This window comes from Monopterus albus, unplaced genomic scaffold (genome assembly GCF_001952655.1).
Source record: "Monopterus albus unplaced genomic scaffold, M_albus_1.0 scaffold41.1, whole genome shotgun sequence".
Lineage (NCBI taxonomy): Eukaryota > Metazoa > Chordata > Actinopteri > Synbranchiformes > Synbranchidae > Monopterus > Monopterus albus.
Window position 1 is genome coordinate 4672483 of NW_018127921.1, and position 15536 is coordinate 4688018.

At 38.0% G+C, this 15536-nt stretch overlaps 3 protein-coding genes across 3 annotated transcripts in view; 1 reads left to right on the forward strand and 2 right to left on the reverse strand.

Annotated features, from left to right (window-relative positions):
• Window positions 1–1350, reverse strand: part of LOC109959921 (zinc finger protein 629) — a 7750-nt gene extending 6400 nt beyond the window's left edge. The window contains exon 1 of the mRNA XM_020599683.1: window positions 1128–1350. Coding sequence (XP_020455339.1) covers window positions 1128–1152 — 25 coding nt within the window. The 5' untranslated portion in view covers window positions 1153–1350. The remainder of the gene's footprint in view (window positions 1–1127) is intronic.
• Window positions 1351–1890: 540 nt separating this feature from the next.
• On the reverse strand, window positions 1891–8961 carry LOC109959875 (uncharacterized). Its single transcript, XM_020599596.1, has 7 exons — window positions 8826–8961; window positions 6706–6813; window positions 6511–6567; window positions 6249–6407; window positions 5747–5906; window positions 5174–5274; window positions 1891–4079 (listed from the first exon to the last, which is right to left on the reverse strand). Exons 1-7 carry the CDS (start codon window positions 8835–8837, stop codon window positions 3918–3920), a joined length of 759 nt encoding a protein of 252 aa, XP_020455252.1. The 5' UTR covers window positions 8838–8961; the 3' UTR covers window positions 1891–3917.
• A 1135-nt stretch (window positions 8962–10096) lies between these two features.
• Window positions 10097–14230, forward strand: asb15b (ankyrin repeat and SOCS box containing 15b). Its single transcript, XM_020599441.1, has 13 exons — window positions 10097–10203; window positions 10457–10509; window positions 10733–10864; window positions 11009–11173; window positions 11707–11813; window positions 11936–12074; window positions 12176–12347; window positions 12772–12932; window positions 13118–13262; window positions 13344–13499; window positions 13597–13699; window positions 13815–13968; window positions 14061–14230. Exons 1-13 carry the CDS (start codon window positions 10097–10099, stop codon window positions 14228–14230), a joined length of 1764 nt encoding a protein of 587 aa, XP_020455097.1.
• The last annotated feature ends 1306 nt before the right edge of the window (window positions 14231–15536 follow it).

Genomic DNA, 15536 nt, shown 5'->3' on the forward strand with positions numbered 1-15536 from the left:
TTTTGTCTTCCTGGACCTCCTATAATCCACAATGACTTCCTTAGTCTTGTTGGTGTTCAGGACAAGATTGTTATCTGAACACCACCTTGTCAGGTGCTGGATCTCCTCTCTGTAGTTAGTCTCATCACTGTCTGAGATGAGACTAAGCATAATAGCAAATACTGTAGAGTTGTCTAAATACTTGTGCACTATAACAGACAATAAGTAATACCAACATGAATAGATATGTAGAATATATGTAAACCTAGTAGCACTGTTATTGTGTGAGGAATTGGACTACACTGTATGTCCACATATCTTTGATAGATTTCTAGATCTCTTACGGAACTGGTACATTTTATTTTTGGCACTTTTCTTTCTGCACAATATGAAAATGCATTAAATTTGTTGTGAAAAACTTTCATATGCTCTGCCTCAACTATATTCATAATATGACATGAGCAAATATATCCATTTGGGATCTCAATTCTACATAGATATGCATTTCACGCTATTCCAATTCTTAAATACCTTTACACTGTGTTTACTGAATTTGTATTTCAGTCCAAGCCTGTCCACAGCATAGAGGTAGCCAGCAATATACAGTACATTTCCCTCTGTTAGTGATATGACAAAGGATGTCTGTCTGATGCAAACAACCAACCACTCATGTGGTTCTGCAAGTTCCACAAGCTGCTGTAGGGGGCGCTGCAGTGCTAACGACATGCCTGAATTCGCTGCAGAGAAGTTAGAATTGTGCATGTTTGCATGTGCAGTCGTGAAAAGAATGAGCGCCAAACTGCAGCAGAGTTAGATTTGAACATCAAACAGTTAACGTGGGCTGTAAACTATAAAATTATGGGAGTTATCGTAGGTGATAGTACACGTTCTAAAGGCCGATTAGTGCATCCGGAAGATGTATGATTTAAATTGAAATCGAACACCCCAGACGGTCCTTACTAAAGCTCGTTAGCTAAGGTTAGCGCCCAAAAATAACCTAGCAGACTTTTCGACATGTCTGTTGGCCAGCGACTTGATGAAATAGCCACTTTGCTGCACCAGACGGCTTACATTGCATCTTTTATTTTCTGACCAGCGCTCTCAGCGGCAGCTACTGTTAGCTTGCTAACGTTAGCTTAGTAACTTACCTTGAGTATCAGACCGTTTCTCCATTTTTTTGCACAAGATGTATCGCTGATTTATGAGTTAATCAACTCACTACACAAAGTGGGTCGACGGTGTTTTAATGTATACTGCAGTATAAGGTTAAAAAGTATTTAACCGTCTTTCTGTCGAACGTCAAGCAAGGAAGAATAATGGCGACCGCTGGGTAGCGGCTTTCCAAAACAAAAGTGTGAATATTTCCGGCGGATGTTCTTGTATACAATAAAAGCGCTACATTTTTTCAAAAGTGAAATAAAGAACGAAACCACCGAAAAGAATTGCCATATGGATTATGATTTAGTTAATCGTCAATGACGTTTTTGCCATGTTGAGGGCTTTGGAGCAGCCTATATTTCTCTCTCTTTCACTCACTACACACACACACACATACACATACACACACACATACACATATACATATACATACACATATAAAGCATTCAGCTAAGATACTGCGCAGGACCCTCAAGCTCCCAGGCTTCTGGTAGAAGACCGGAGCTTGAAGGAAGGAATACAAGACCGTCCCGAAGGGGGGGATTCATACATACACACACACATATATATATATATATATATATATATGTACGTACATACACATAAAGGACTAATAGCACAACAGTAAGCAAATATCAAATGAGAAAGAATTTAATATACTAAATCCAGCTCAAAAGCATTTAACCTTGTGATTCATCATGACAACCAAATATACAGTTTTGTTATTACAAATTTAATCACTAAAACACTGAACTGGTGCAGTTATTATTTGTGCAGTTAATATCTACAACAATGGGAAAATTCACAAAAACCCTGTTAGCTTTTATTTTATTTTATTTTAATGTTTATTTGTAATGACATCTCCAGCCAGGGGGCCTGAGGAGATGATGTGAAAGTGTTCTGCATGAATCTGTTTTTTGTTTGAGATCCTTATAGGTAATAAAGTCCAAACTTTTTACTTCAAAACCAAGAATGGTTTATCAAGTCCATTGTTATTTGTTTCTTTCAGAAGGTGAATGGTTTGCTGTAAACATGGTCTCAAGGAAAAATTCAGACTTTTGGGATTTCACTGGTTTTCCAACAACAACCCTTTATATTTAGTAACACAAAATAAAGTAAACATTTCATATAAGAGATGGAAATAGAGTAAATTGCTGTAATATTACACTGAAAGTGTGGGTCATATGGCATTCATTTGAATGTCATTAGACATCAGACAGTGAACATGTGAGTTTTCAAAGTGAGATGAAATATTTTCCCTGAGTGTTCACAGCATTTTGCCTACCTCCTTTACATCTTGACAGCAAAGAAGAGGAGTTTAAAAATACACTCTTTTGTGGGAAATGTTAATTAAAACCCATGTGATTTATCTGGCAACAAAATAAATATTTCACATACAGTACAACTACACATTTTTACAAAATACAAAAATGAATACAAACGAGCAAAATGCACATAAGCCATAAGCATTTATGTGTTTTAGAAGCAAATCATTTGAAATATTATCCTGTGTAGATGAAATACTATCCTGTGTAGATGAGGCCACATAGCCTGCGGTCTGGAAAGATTCTTAGCCTGTTGATTCATAGGGATCTGCCAACATCAGTCGTGTTTGTAACTGGCATTTCCTCCAGCCTACGGCCAGTTCTTTTGTTGAAAGAACAAGCCCTCCTTATGCTTCTCACTGAGCTCATCCGTCCATCCATCTATCCCTACCTCCCTCACTTTCCTCCGTCCTAACTGTCTTGTCTTTTGCTGCCTCTCTCTGACACATATAGTACGACAGCACTCACACTCAGGGAGTCATGTTCTCATGACTGAATGTGATTGACTCAGTGAATGAGGCATTAAAAACTTGAACACACTCACTTTGGCCCAAGCAGCAGCTATAGATCACTGGGCAACAGCTTTGAGATACAATGATGGGATTCAAAGTGCCTCTGGTGATGGCTATCTGCCATCTGGTCAGATCTTTGATACACAAAGTAGGACTCTTGTTGAACTGCTTGGCGTGCTGTTTGTGACAAGCAGGTTTGCAATTTGTGACAGATCACAGATCATAATAATGTCAACAACAATTACAAGACAAGCTGCAATAGCTCAAATGCAACTTATTCAATCACTCTTTTACTTTTGATGCATTTCAGTTATTCTCAAGATAGTATTGTAGTTCTTTGCGTACTCCTGATGTACTTGTTGGGATGTGCTGAATGTTGTGTAGCTCTGTAATCTTCAAGATGCAGCCAACAAGTTAATGACAGGAGTCCCATCTCAGAATGAAATTATGTCCTCCAAATAGTTTGATATCAATTTGATTTAAAGCTCCAGTGATCCTTTTGTACTGCAGCTCAAAATTAGAGTGCAGAAAACTCTGAATGGCACCAATTCAGAGTGGCAGGAATGAACAATAAATTGACATGGTCTGCTCAGAACAGGCCAGCTATATGCTGTTAAACAGTAGCCAAGACAAGACAGTTTAAGTACTTCATAAGCCAGTTTGGCATCAAACTAGCCTTTGTATAGAGAGTGTGTCCTCTGGTCCAAAAAATCTCTCTGGATGGTTAAGTGGTAGAAGTGCCTGGGGAATTTTCTGTTACACACATTTGCACTGCAGGTGAGTTGTCTGTTGTAGCACAGGCCCAGGTACTCAGTTGAGTGAAAGCAGAGGAAGAGTGTCAGATCACACTTATTTTTCCAGCAGGCTCCTACCAATAACAGAACAACCAAGTGAGTAAGTTGTTACACTGCTGTCTGAAGTTTCCCTCTTTATGAATCATGCTTCATCCACTTTCATGTTCAGGGATCATCTTGCCCGCTGGCTGAGTGTCAGCAGTGTGGGTGAGTGTTTGAAGTGGGATAGAGACAGACACAGTTGGGATCATGTCAGAAGGTGCCATTTGGCTATTTTCAGTGCACACTGGAAAACAGCTTCCACACTTGACCTAAAAATCAAAAAGAAATAGAAAAAAAATCACACCCACAGCCTGACCTATTTTCATGTGTCCTGTTTTCTATGATGAACAAATGATAGATGGATAGATAGATAGACAGACAGACAGATAATAAATCTCTAAAGCTGACATCATTACATTAGGTAATAAGGAAGTCTCAGAGAACTAATGAATATTTGATGAGCAGTTGTTAACATTACAAGAATTGCATCCAGGAAGTGCTCCCTAAAACATGGAGGCTTCATTAGGTTGGTCCAGAGAGACCAAAAGGCACAAGAGTCAGTGTAGCTGATGAAAAATTTAGTAGCAAGAACATTTTGTAGTTGGAGTCTTAGGTTTCTCATAATGAATAATATCACCAAAAACAACCAAACCACTATAATTTGGGGAACACAGATACACAGTATATCCAGTATGTTTTCTATTCTGAATAACTAATTATGACATGGCACTCAACAGAAAACTTCATCCTTGAAGAGACGGAAACAGGAAGACCAAACTGAAAATGAGCAGTCTTTAGAAACCTTAGAAATTAAAGTAAGTGCTTATTGTGGTATAGAAGCTATTCATGCCTTCTGCCATTCATACCATAATTGACCTTTTATAGAGTCAAACAATTATCGACCTAAATGATGAGATAAATGTGTTTACAAAGGCCTTTTATTTCTGTTTTTAGAAGCACTTTGAGGGAGCAGTGCATTGAGCTAAATGCTAATGTCAAAATGCTAACATGCTCACAGTGATAAGACTAACATGCTAATGTTTAGCACCTGTATTTACTATCATCATCAGTGTGTAGCACAAATAACACAAAATACAGCTCGAGCTGATGCTGGGAATGTCATGAGTTTTACCTTCGACAAATTAAAAATTTGACCTGATGCTGCTGCTAGTAAAAATTAAAATGAACACATAGATGACAATTCAGCCTGCTTGGTGGCTATTTTGTTTATCTTACAAAAAATATTTATGTATTGTATTGCCTGTATTTGTATCGTCATATTGATTACCTGAAAATGAATTTTAACACATAAAAGGGCTTAATATGGAGTTAAGGGGGAAATTTGATGGTTCACTTTTTTTACCAGCCACACTATGAGAACAACACAAGCTGTGAAGGGGATGAGTGCCAGAAGCAAGGGCGTTCTCTTCAGCCAGCTGTATTCACGACTCTCCTCTCGACCCCCTGGAAGAAGGAAATGTTATTTGAAATTTGACTGACCACAGTTGCAGCTTGTCCAGTACCCCCAAAGGATTTATTTACTGAGTCAGTAAGGTACATTAATTCCAGGTGGGTTGTTTTTTTCTCAGAAATATTCCCTTTAGTTCCTGTTTGGGATGTTAAATGAAATAAAAATTTTAACTACATATATGTAGCTTTGTGTCTTTGACCCAAAATCAACATCTGCCCACTAGTAGTCTACTAAGCTTTAGTTTTTTTCAGCATACATTTATCATCATCATCAGCCTTCATTTAACCAACAAAAAAAACCAGCTGAGAGCAAACTTCCATTTTCAATGGTGTCCTGACATAAAACATAAGTAAAATAAATTTTAAAATACACTAATAGGTTTATAGCATACAAATAAATACAACACAATATATGAAAACACAACAAAAAACATGTTAAAAATATAAATGAAAATGACTGACGCACCTGGTGTTTGTTGTGAATTAAGGCACGGCGGTGGCTTGCACGAGAAGCTGGATGTTCCTTGAGCAGCTGTATGCAAGACATCCTTGATGTAATCAAAGTAAAGACCAGACATTAAGCTTGCATCCTGGTAGTGACACTGGAAGAGCTGCATCGCTGTTTCCTGGGGAAACCGACAACAAGCAATCCTGAAATAACTCAGTTATGCAGTTAAATATGCAAAACAGTTACTGAATGTCCAAAGCACCGATATACAAATTCATGCCTAAAACTGCGTTGTACTGCTTATTTGCACAATCTTCCTGTTATTTACCCTGATTAAGGTAAATGTAAAATCTGCTTGATGAAAACAATTTTGAAAAAGCCCATGCAAGTAATGAGACAATCTGGATCTTGCATATATTTCAAGGCAAAGCATATACATCACTACAAATACATCATAAATCAGCATTCAGTTATTGTTTGCACTCAGGCAGAAGTGTATATTGTGACTGAAATTGCTCACCAGCTCCTCGTGGTCAAAGGTAAAGCGTAAACTCTTCAGCATTGCAATAAAGACAATTATGTTGTCCTTGTTTGAGGAGATGGCACCAAACATGTTGGCCAGCTTCCGAAGACTTTGCTCCAAAGGATAGATATTTAAGACCATCCAGCACTTGCCAGCCTGAAAATTCAGGTTTAAAAATAATTAACAACCATTATTCAATATTATATCAAATGTCAATTCTATTTCACTTTTTCATTATTGGTGTTTTTACAGCACCTACCTTTTCTTTGGGAATAAAACTAACAGGAATCTTATAATCAGAGGGGATATTCTGCTTCTACAATAGGGGTAATGAGAGAGAAGGATTTTTACATAAAAAATGTCAGTCTCTTTTTAAATTACAGCACATATGCAAAAATAAAAAACTGGCAGCAGTTAATACCAAATCAGTGTCATAGCAACTCAGTAATCTCACCAATAATGACAGCTTGCTCACATCATCAGTTATTGGCACTCCAAATTTTCCAGAGCAGATATTCAAACTGGTGAATAGACTCAAGAGGAGACAAGGAGCTTTCAAGATCTAAACAGCAAACAAGGAAAACATAAAACTCACAGTGTATTTAAACATCACATAAAGTCTATTGTATTTATTATAGTGTAACAATGAATTTATGACAGTGGTGTTTGACTTCAGAGCATTAATTCAGCATAACCTCAACTCACTTTAATCCTGTTATGAAGCCTCACTCACAGGGCTCTGAAGCAAAACTGTTTAAGCAGATAATAAACCAATCAAATTTTAAATATCTGTCAAGCTATTAATTGAGTTAATCTTTTCATAATATTTATGTATTTATTGCGTTACTATTGCAAGGAGGATGGTCCTGCTGGGGGAGACTTACAAAATGAAACTGTAGGAACTGTGCATCATTTCAAGTTAAAACATTAAATTTGGCTAATACTTATTAAGAAACTTTTGAATACAAAACAGTAAAAGCATGTACACATGCATGATATATTTCTCAAAAAGAGGATCCAGTGTACACTATAGTGCTTGAACTAAGTTTCCACTGACACAGGTGAAAGACACCCTTGTATTTTCATAGCTTGGAAATCTACACAACTGCCTTCTTACATTCACTGGATAAGAAATCAGAGCTGCCTGCATCCTGAAAAACTAGACAGACTTGACAAAATAAGGCAGAGAGATTCCATTCTATCTGTGGTCCATTTATTACTTATTTTTCTTTCCCTGATGCTGACAAATTTACTTCCCTTAATTCTTAATTCTACTCCACTCAAGGACATCCTCATAGCTTTAACATTTTATTAACTCAATGCAAATTCCAAAAGAATTAACACTCAACTACCCATCGTTTTCCTAAATTAATTAATTATTTTTTCTCTTTCTGTGTCCATGCATATTATGCTTGTGTAGTAGTTGCTGTATAGGTAGAGGGAGGAGGGAGAGTACATTTTATCTTGTTGCAATTTCACATCTTGTTTTTAACTAAAACAAGATGTAAATAAAAAAGAAGAACTAGGATTTATTTATATTTGTTTGAAATATATTCTTCACATTGGTTTGATAGTACACTTCTCAAATGCTTGAATCTCAAATATCCTCCATTAGCAAGGCTGTGATCTCATTAAAATATGGCATTAATGATTAGTCATTGAATCAATGGAATGCATCAAATGCAAATTTATCTGTAGCTATTTTGATGATGACTTAATTGTTTGGGTTAATTTCTAAGCACAAAAAAACCAACATGTGTGCAACATATTGCTTTTAATATAATTAATTAATCAAGAAAATAGTCAGCTGATTAATCAATATTGAAATTAGCTGTTAGTTGCAGCCCTAATCCAAAATACAAAGTATATGGACAGTGGATGCATTTATCATATACATGAAAAGACCCACTGTGCAGGAATAAATGCATGAGTGTGAAGTAACTAATACAGTGTATATGACAGCTGTAAAGACTTTTAGGTACCTTTAAAAGTATCAAATTTAAACACCAAATACACATTGAGCTGCACTTTGATGAACTGTTGGACTTCAGATTTGCCAGTTCGGCAGACAGACTGCATACACATCAAAAGGATCTCATTAAAATTTTCTGCCAGCAGAAAGAAGTGAGTATGCAGTTGGACTAGTATTTTTATTCAGTATATTGAGTGAAAGCATACGGTGTCCATGTGTCCTTTCACTTTACTCCCCTTTTAAATGGGTGCAACACCAGCAGTACAGCACTAATATGAACCTATTAACATAATAAAATGCAATTCTGAAAAGAAACCTTCCTCATTATGAATGCTTTTAATTTTAACTCTAAGGTAAATTTTTAAATATCACAGAAATTGATTTGTGATGAAAAAAAATGAAAAATCAGCAGGCATTCTTAAATACAATGCAAACAGTAAAATCCTTTTCTGAATGTATACAATTGCATTTCAATGCCAGTAGTTCAGCAAATAGAAAGAAAAATTGAAAATTCTTAGTCTGAATACAAATATGCATTTACATCACACAATCAGACCAACTAGCTGTGTAAATAACACAAAAAATAAAAGTATAATACTTACTTTCTTCCTCATATGGAGCAAGAGCCTGAGGTTGCTCAAATCCAGTGCATAAAATTCAGTGTTTTCATTTCAAAGATAGAGCTCATTTCTGTGTGTGTGTGTGTCTATGTGTGTGATGTCCAAGCGTGTAGTGAAACTTGAGGATGGGGCTGGCAGTCTGCTGTCACTCTAGACAGATTGGTGAAGTCTTTTACGTGGTAGAGAGGCCGCCTACAGGCTGACTCACTGTGTCACACACTGACGCTGTCTGAGACTTTTTCCATAAACTCCCACATATCAATTTGTTTGTTAGGAGAAAGTGGGTGCTTGTTCACTCAAGGGAATATTTCGCTTAGAATATGTCAAGGTTATTGCCCCAGCTGTTGTTTCAAAAGTGTAAATACAATGTTTTTATGATATGGTGGGTTTGGGGTCCTAAACTGAGGGTGGTTCAGGTATTCAACCACATTGTTTGGTTCATTGTCATTTTTAGTTATTATTATCTATTACATATTTAATTTTATATTATTTGGTTTATATTTTGTCTCAAAAATACACTTGTGTTAGTGAATTGCTTGAGTGTGTATGTGTACTGTAGATGTGCAGATGTTTAGTTGCAAAATCTCCTCATTACTTACACTGATTAAGTGAATTCATGTCAAAGCCATTATTTACAATTGATTTACATTATCAAATCAATATCACTCACAAAGGAAAAGATTCAGAAAAAAGAAGCAGGTGTCCTACATTTAACATTTGAGATAACTGTTATGTTATATAATGTGTAGATGTGTAATGTGTGATGATTTGAGTGAAGTCACAGTAACTTTGTTCACTGGAGCTGGAGGTGAAAACATGACAGGCAAACTCTGAGTTGAGTCTGGTCATCTGAAGCAGGTCACATCTAAATATAACCTAGACAGACACAGGACCCTGCAAAACAAAAACACACAGGCTGTGAACTGAAGTGCTCAAGGGAACACATTCAGATCAAGAGGTGAGGAAATGACTAACATGAAATATCTAATTGTGTAGCGTAATCTCAGATTTGACAGATTTATACTTTACTCAAATATGATGCCATTTTAAGCATGTGAAAGTGTCAGGAGCACTTTACAAGTCACAGACAGTATCTGTAGCACTGGACACAGCATAAAGAACAGACAGATGTGACTTTAATAAGTTACTTGCATGGGACAGAGCTCTTTTTTCTTACAACAAATTAATCAGGCAAAGAAAGCAGAGTATATGCAAGGAAGCACATGCCTGTCATTTTGTTCCTTGATATAGAAATGGGGGACTTTGATCAGGAAGCCCTAAATGAGGAACTGATTGAGTGTGCCATTCAAGAGAGCATTCAAGATACCTACAAGCTGTCATGTTCAGTGCAAACAAACAGGTATGACAGAGTCTAACTTGTACAAAATGATTTGAGTTTTAGATGGGGGTTCTTATCAAAAGTACCTCTGTAATCTCCTCTTATTTATTGACGGAGTAGTGATCAGATCCTATAAGAGACGTGTAGATTCCTGAGTCACAGGAAATCCTGAATTCAATTAATTAAGTGTAATCCACCCCAATACTGTTATGAAGCTCTATAACATAACAGTAAAATATTTAGTCTGACCCACTGTTCAACCTTTGTTCATTAGAAAGGAACCTAACAGTGAAGACTTTATGAAGATCATGGCAGCTATTCACAAAGGTAAGTTCTAATTTAACTCTCACTGTTTTAGCACAAGAAAATGTGCATGTAGCATGTAGCATAATGGGCAAAATTAAGTAAAGTTGCATTAGGCAGAATCACCTACAAGTAAATATACATGTTTATTTTTGTGGGTGCAGGTGCATGAACTCACTGTTATCCATGAGAATTACAAATGTTTCCCTGTGTACATCCTGTGTGGGTCTTGGTTGTGTCTCCACAGGTGATGTGTATGCACTGCAGGAGCTCTCAGGTTGTGTGTCTGCCTTCAGAGAGAGTGACAGAAGAGGCCGGCAACCTTTGCATGCTGCAGCTATACAGCCCCAGAAAGGGATCCTGCATGTGGTGCTGCAGGGTGAGAGCTCAGTGCAAAAGAGTAACAGTGGAATATTTAGCATCTGTGATTTGATCCAGCCATTTAGGTAGATATAAGTTTGAATCTCAGTAGACAGTGCATTTGTTCCACTTTACCACACTCTAAATGGTATTTCTGTAGCAGTGTTGACATCCACAGACCTGACATTGGAGGAGCAGACGGAGGATGGGGACACAGCTCTGACTCTGGCAGCAGAGGCTGGCATGGTGGAAAATGTCAAGATGCTGCTGAAGCACGGAGCTTCACCACACAACACCAACAGCAGCAACGAGTCTCCTCTGCTCATCGGTAGCACACACACACAAACTCAACACAAGCACAAGTCGGTCACATAGTCACTTGTCCCTCATTAACAGCATATTGTTAAACAGAGTTAGATTCAAACATGTATGGATACAAAATTAATACCAATATGAATTGATTATATGGATATTATCATTCATTAATTAAGCAGATTCTGTTCAGGTTGTGAACACACATTAAAGGTTTATAATTTTGGTTGCTGTATATTGTCCTAATATAAGATGAATTAGAAAATGTTAGGAGGCTGACAAACTAAACTAAGCTGGTGAACATGATAGTCATTATATGCAAGATGACATTAGTATGTACTTCAAACACTGTTATTCCTGTACAGTCTAAATGCTGCTAGCATGGTTGTAGATTCTTGTTAAACATCAGTAACTGCTGTAATCCATCCACCCATCCATTAGCTGTACAGCCTCTCCTCTAGAGGATAAGCTGTCATTCTGTCATTAATAATAAAACCTTCATTAGCATGGCTTTTTACAATACCGCCTTGTATTTTCTACATTTTGCAGCAGTGAGACAGGGATCATATGACATGGTTTTAGCCCTCATAATGAGTGGAGCCTTTGTTGAGCAGGTGTGTCTCACCAAGTGGACGGCCATCCATGAAGCTGCAAAGGTGAACAGCACAGCAATGACAGGCGCTAGAACACGAGAGAGTTAAAGCCCAACATCTCATTACTTCTCCTCCTCCGTTTTTGCTTTCTTCTTTATTTCCTTGCCTCCTGTTTCTCATACCAGGTGGGTTGTCCAGCCATTCTAATGCTGCTCCTTCGACATGGAGCCAAAGTGAGTGCTCAAGATGGACATGGGGTAACACCTCTGGGGATCGCAGCTGAATATGGCAACACAGAAGTGCTGGATATACTCATACAACATGGTAAAATGCTCAAATGGTGTTAAGAAGCCCTTTGGTTACAAATGTACAATGCTGGAATACCACAAAATCTCTCCAACTAGTCAGCCCGTTACATTACCCAGGTGGTGACGTGAATACCCAGGCCTGCAATGGGGACACAGTCTTGTATGATGCAACTGGATCAGGGAATCTGGACTGTATCAAGCTGCTCCTGAAGTATGGAGCCAACCCAAATGTGGCTAGCTATGCCTGCCAGCTGCCCATCCACAGAGCTGCATATGAAGGACACATACTGTGAGTTAATCTTTGTGTTTTTAAGACAGCAGCCAGTCATTTTTACATGCTAGATATGGCAATATTCTCATGCCAAAATGATATCACAGTTTTAAAATGATGATCCTGAAATTGCTTAACCAATTAACATTCCTCTCCTCCTATTTTGCAGCCAAATTGACCAAGCTGTAGCTTGAAACATGCCTATCTCTCCACCTCACAGTTGTGCAGTGTTTTCACTGTAGTCATTCCCACAAAGAGGCTTCTGTTTATCACTGTTTTTCACTTCTATCACTGAATAACACTGTATCTCAAACCACAATCCAGTGAACATTTTTCTCTATGGCCTGTTTTCTTCTAGCATTTGTTTTTCACAGTTTCTGTCCATTACACTCTTCCTGTTTGTCTCCCCCCTCTCTTTTTCTCCCACGCTCTCTGACTGCAGAGCCCTGAGGACTCTCATCCCCATCACCACAAAGAAAGCCATCTATCTCTCAGGCCAGAGCCCCGTCCACTCGGCAGCAGACGGGGGACAGGTTGAGTGTCTGGACTTGCTTATACAGACAGGATACGATGTCAACGCCCTGCTACACACACACATCTCTGGTAAGGCAGAGATGTGTGCATATATGTACAGGGGACGATACAATCTGAGAGTAGAGCACCAGCTATAGCAGGACTTTTCCAAAGTTGTAAAATTTCCAGTTAGGTCATGCAACAACAATCAAAATCTATATTTTTAGCTGGTTTTAAGGAACTTGTCCACTGATGTTTTGTAAATCTTGTTGCAGAGAACTACAGCGACCTCAGAAAAACTGCTCTGTACTTTGCGGTTTCCAGTGGTGATGTGACCTGTGCAGAGATGTTACTGGCAGCTGGAGCAAGAACTGACCTGGACCCACTACAATGTATCCTGATTGCAATACGATCTGAAAGGTGTGTCTTTATTCATAGCTACATAAGTTTATATGGTGGTGGCAGGGCTGTCTTACAGTAAAGTTTGACTTTTGTGTTCAGGTATGAGCTGGTGCAGCTGTTGTTGTCCTATGGAGCAGATGTGAACTGTTACTTCAGAGTGATCAGCAACACAGTTTTCCCCACAGCCCTGCAGTACTGCCTGAGGGACCACGTCATGTTGCGACTACTGCTTAACAGTGGATATCAAGTTCACAAGTATGTTTCTTTATTGGAAAACTAAAACAGAGTTAACAAATTTGATTCTCATAAAACAGAAGAGCTGGTAATATGTCTGCAACCATGTCCCTTGCAGGTGTTTCCAGTGTAGCCATGGTAACAGTGAAGAAGTGAATAATACCTGGACGGACCTCCATAACCATGTTTACCAGGTTTACAGTCAACGTAATATCGTCTCAGTAAGAGCCAATACAGCCAGGCACATATATTCATCTGCTATAAAATCCATATAAATAAATGATTCATTAATCATATTATACTGTAATATATAAAGTAAATTACTTTGTCCTTCAGTTCTGTGACTTTGTGTCAGTGTCCTGGCTGACACATCTGGTTGGCAGTGTGGTGAGAATCCTCCTGGATTATGTCAGCCATGTTAACATCTGTCGCAACCTCAAACGCATCCTGAAGAGGAGGCCTGAGTGGGATGAGATTTCTGACATACTGAGTAATACTGCTCACTCATTTCTTTAAAAAAGTTATGTTATAAGGCTGGGTTACATTTGAAAAGGTTGATTTAAGAGGTTGTTTTGTCCCCAGGCAAGCCACGGTCCCTGCGGCACTTGTGTCGACTAGTAATCAGAGGTCTCATGAGCCTCAGGGTGCTGAATAACCCTGCTGCCATGGCTGCTGTCCCCTTTCCTCCGCGACTGAAGAAGTACCTGACCTACAGAGAGTATGACCTGTACAGTAACCTCTCCTCTACGTGAAAGACAGTTTACATTTTAAACAGTCATAATGGAAAAGCACTAGTCACTCTTAAAAATTATCCAACGGCAATATACACTGACCGTCCGCTTTATTAGGTACACCCGTACAATTGTATGCAGTTCAGTGCAACACCTCTGCTTTCACATCTGTGTTTATATTTCAGAGGTGTTCCTAATATTCTGACCCTTTTACATATGCAGCCAGGAGGACAAAAATATAGAGACACCTCTGAATATAGTCCAGTACAACACCACCTTTAACTATGACCTCAATAATAAACATATAATTGAATTTAGACATTTATGACAATTTCACCAAAAACTGAAACATTTTGAGCTTCATAAACACAGATGTTAAGGTGGAAGTATTGCACTGAATATGCATACAGGTGTACCTAAGAAAGTGGCTGGTGAGTGTAGTTTGTATCTAATGTGTTAAGTTTTATATGTCAAGAGCCAGAGTGCCTTGCTTGTAGTTGTGACTTTGACTCGTTTTATGAACACTATTTCGTTAATGTGCCACAAAAGGAACATACATGTTTCATCTACTTTGTTTAAATGAACAGTGATAAGTCAGAAAATCAATCCCAATGCATTCCTGAACTGATACAGCAGATTATGGATAAAAATGATAACATAGTTGCTTTGCTAGTTGTCTTTTTCGCTTTGTGTCATACTTATATTCTAGACTACATTGCAGATATATACATTTTGATATGGTTACCACTAATACAAGTAAAAATGCACGTATAGCATATGTGTCACACTTTTTTTTTCTCACAAATTGGACTTCTGCTCAGGTTGTAGTTGTTGTTAAATGTCAGTCGAGCACAGTATGTCCACACCCACACAGTCCAGAGAAGAGGTCTAATTAGGCAATATGAGGGAAAGCATCTGTGTGGGCAGGCAACAATGTTCTCACTTCATGCTGGGTTTTGTTCACACTTTGTATAGTCAATATACTCTCAGAATGCTTCAAAATGTTGTAATTAACTATTTTTGAAAATGATTTTGCTGTGTGTGTTGGGATGTTTAATTACTAGCTAAAGTTGAAATCAGCAAAACAACAAGTGTTTTCTTTCTGTGTGTATGTTAATACATCTAGTATTTGCTGGGATTGGGAATAACTTGTCACTCAGCACCAGATTACCAAACAGAGGTACGAGCTGTTTGATATCAGCACAATGTTCTAACAATACATCCTGAGTTCCAGACAGGTAGAGATTTGGCGTGATGAGCTATTCAGGTGTCTGTATGTAGAAGAGTTTACACATGTGCTCTGAATGTAAGTGTATGCTAGTGTAAG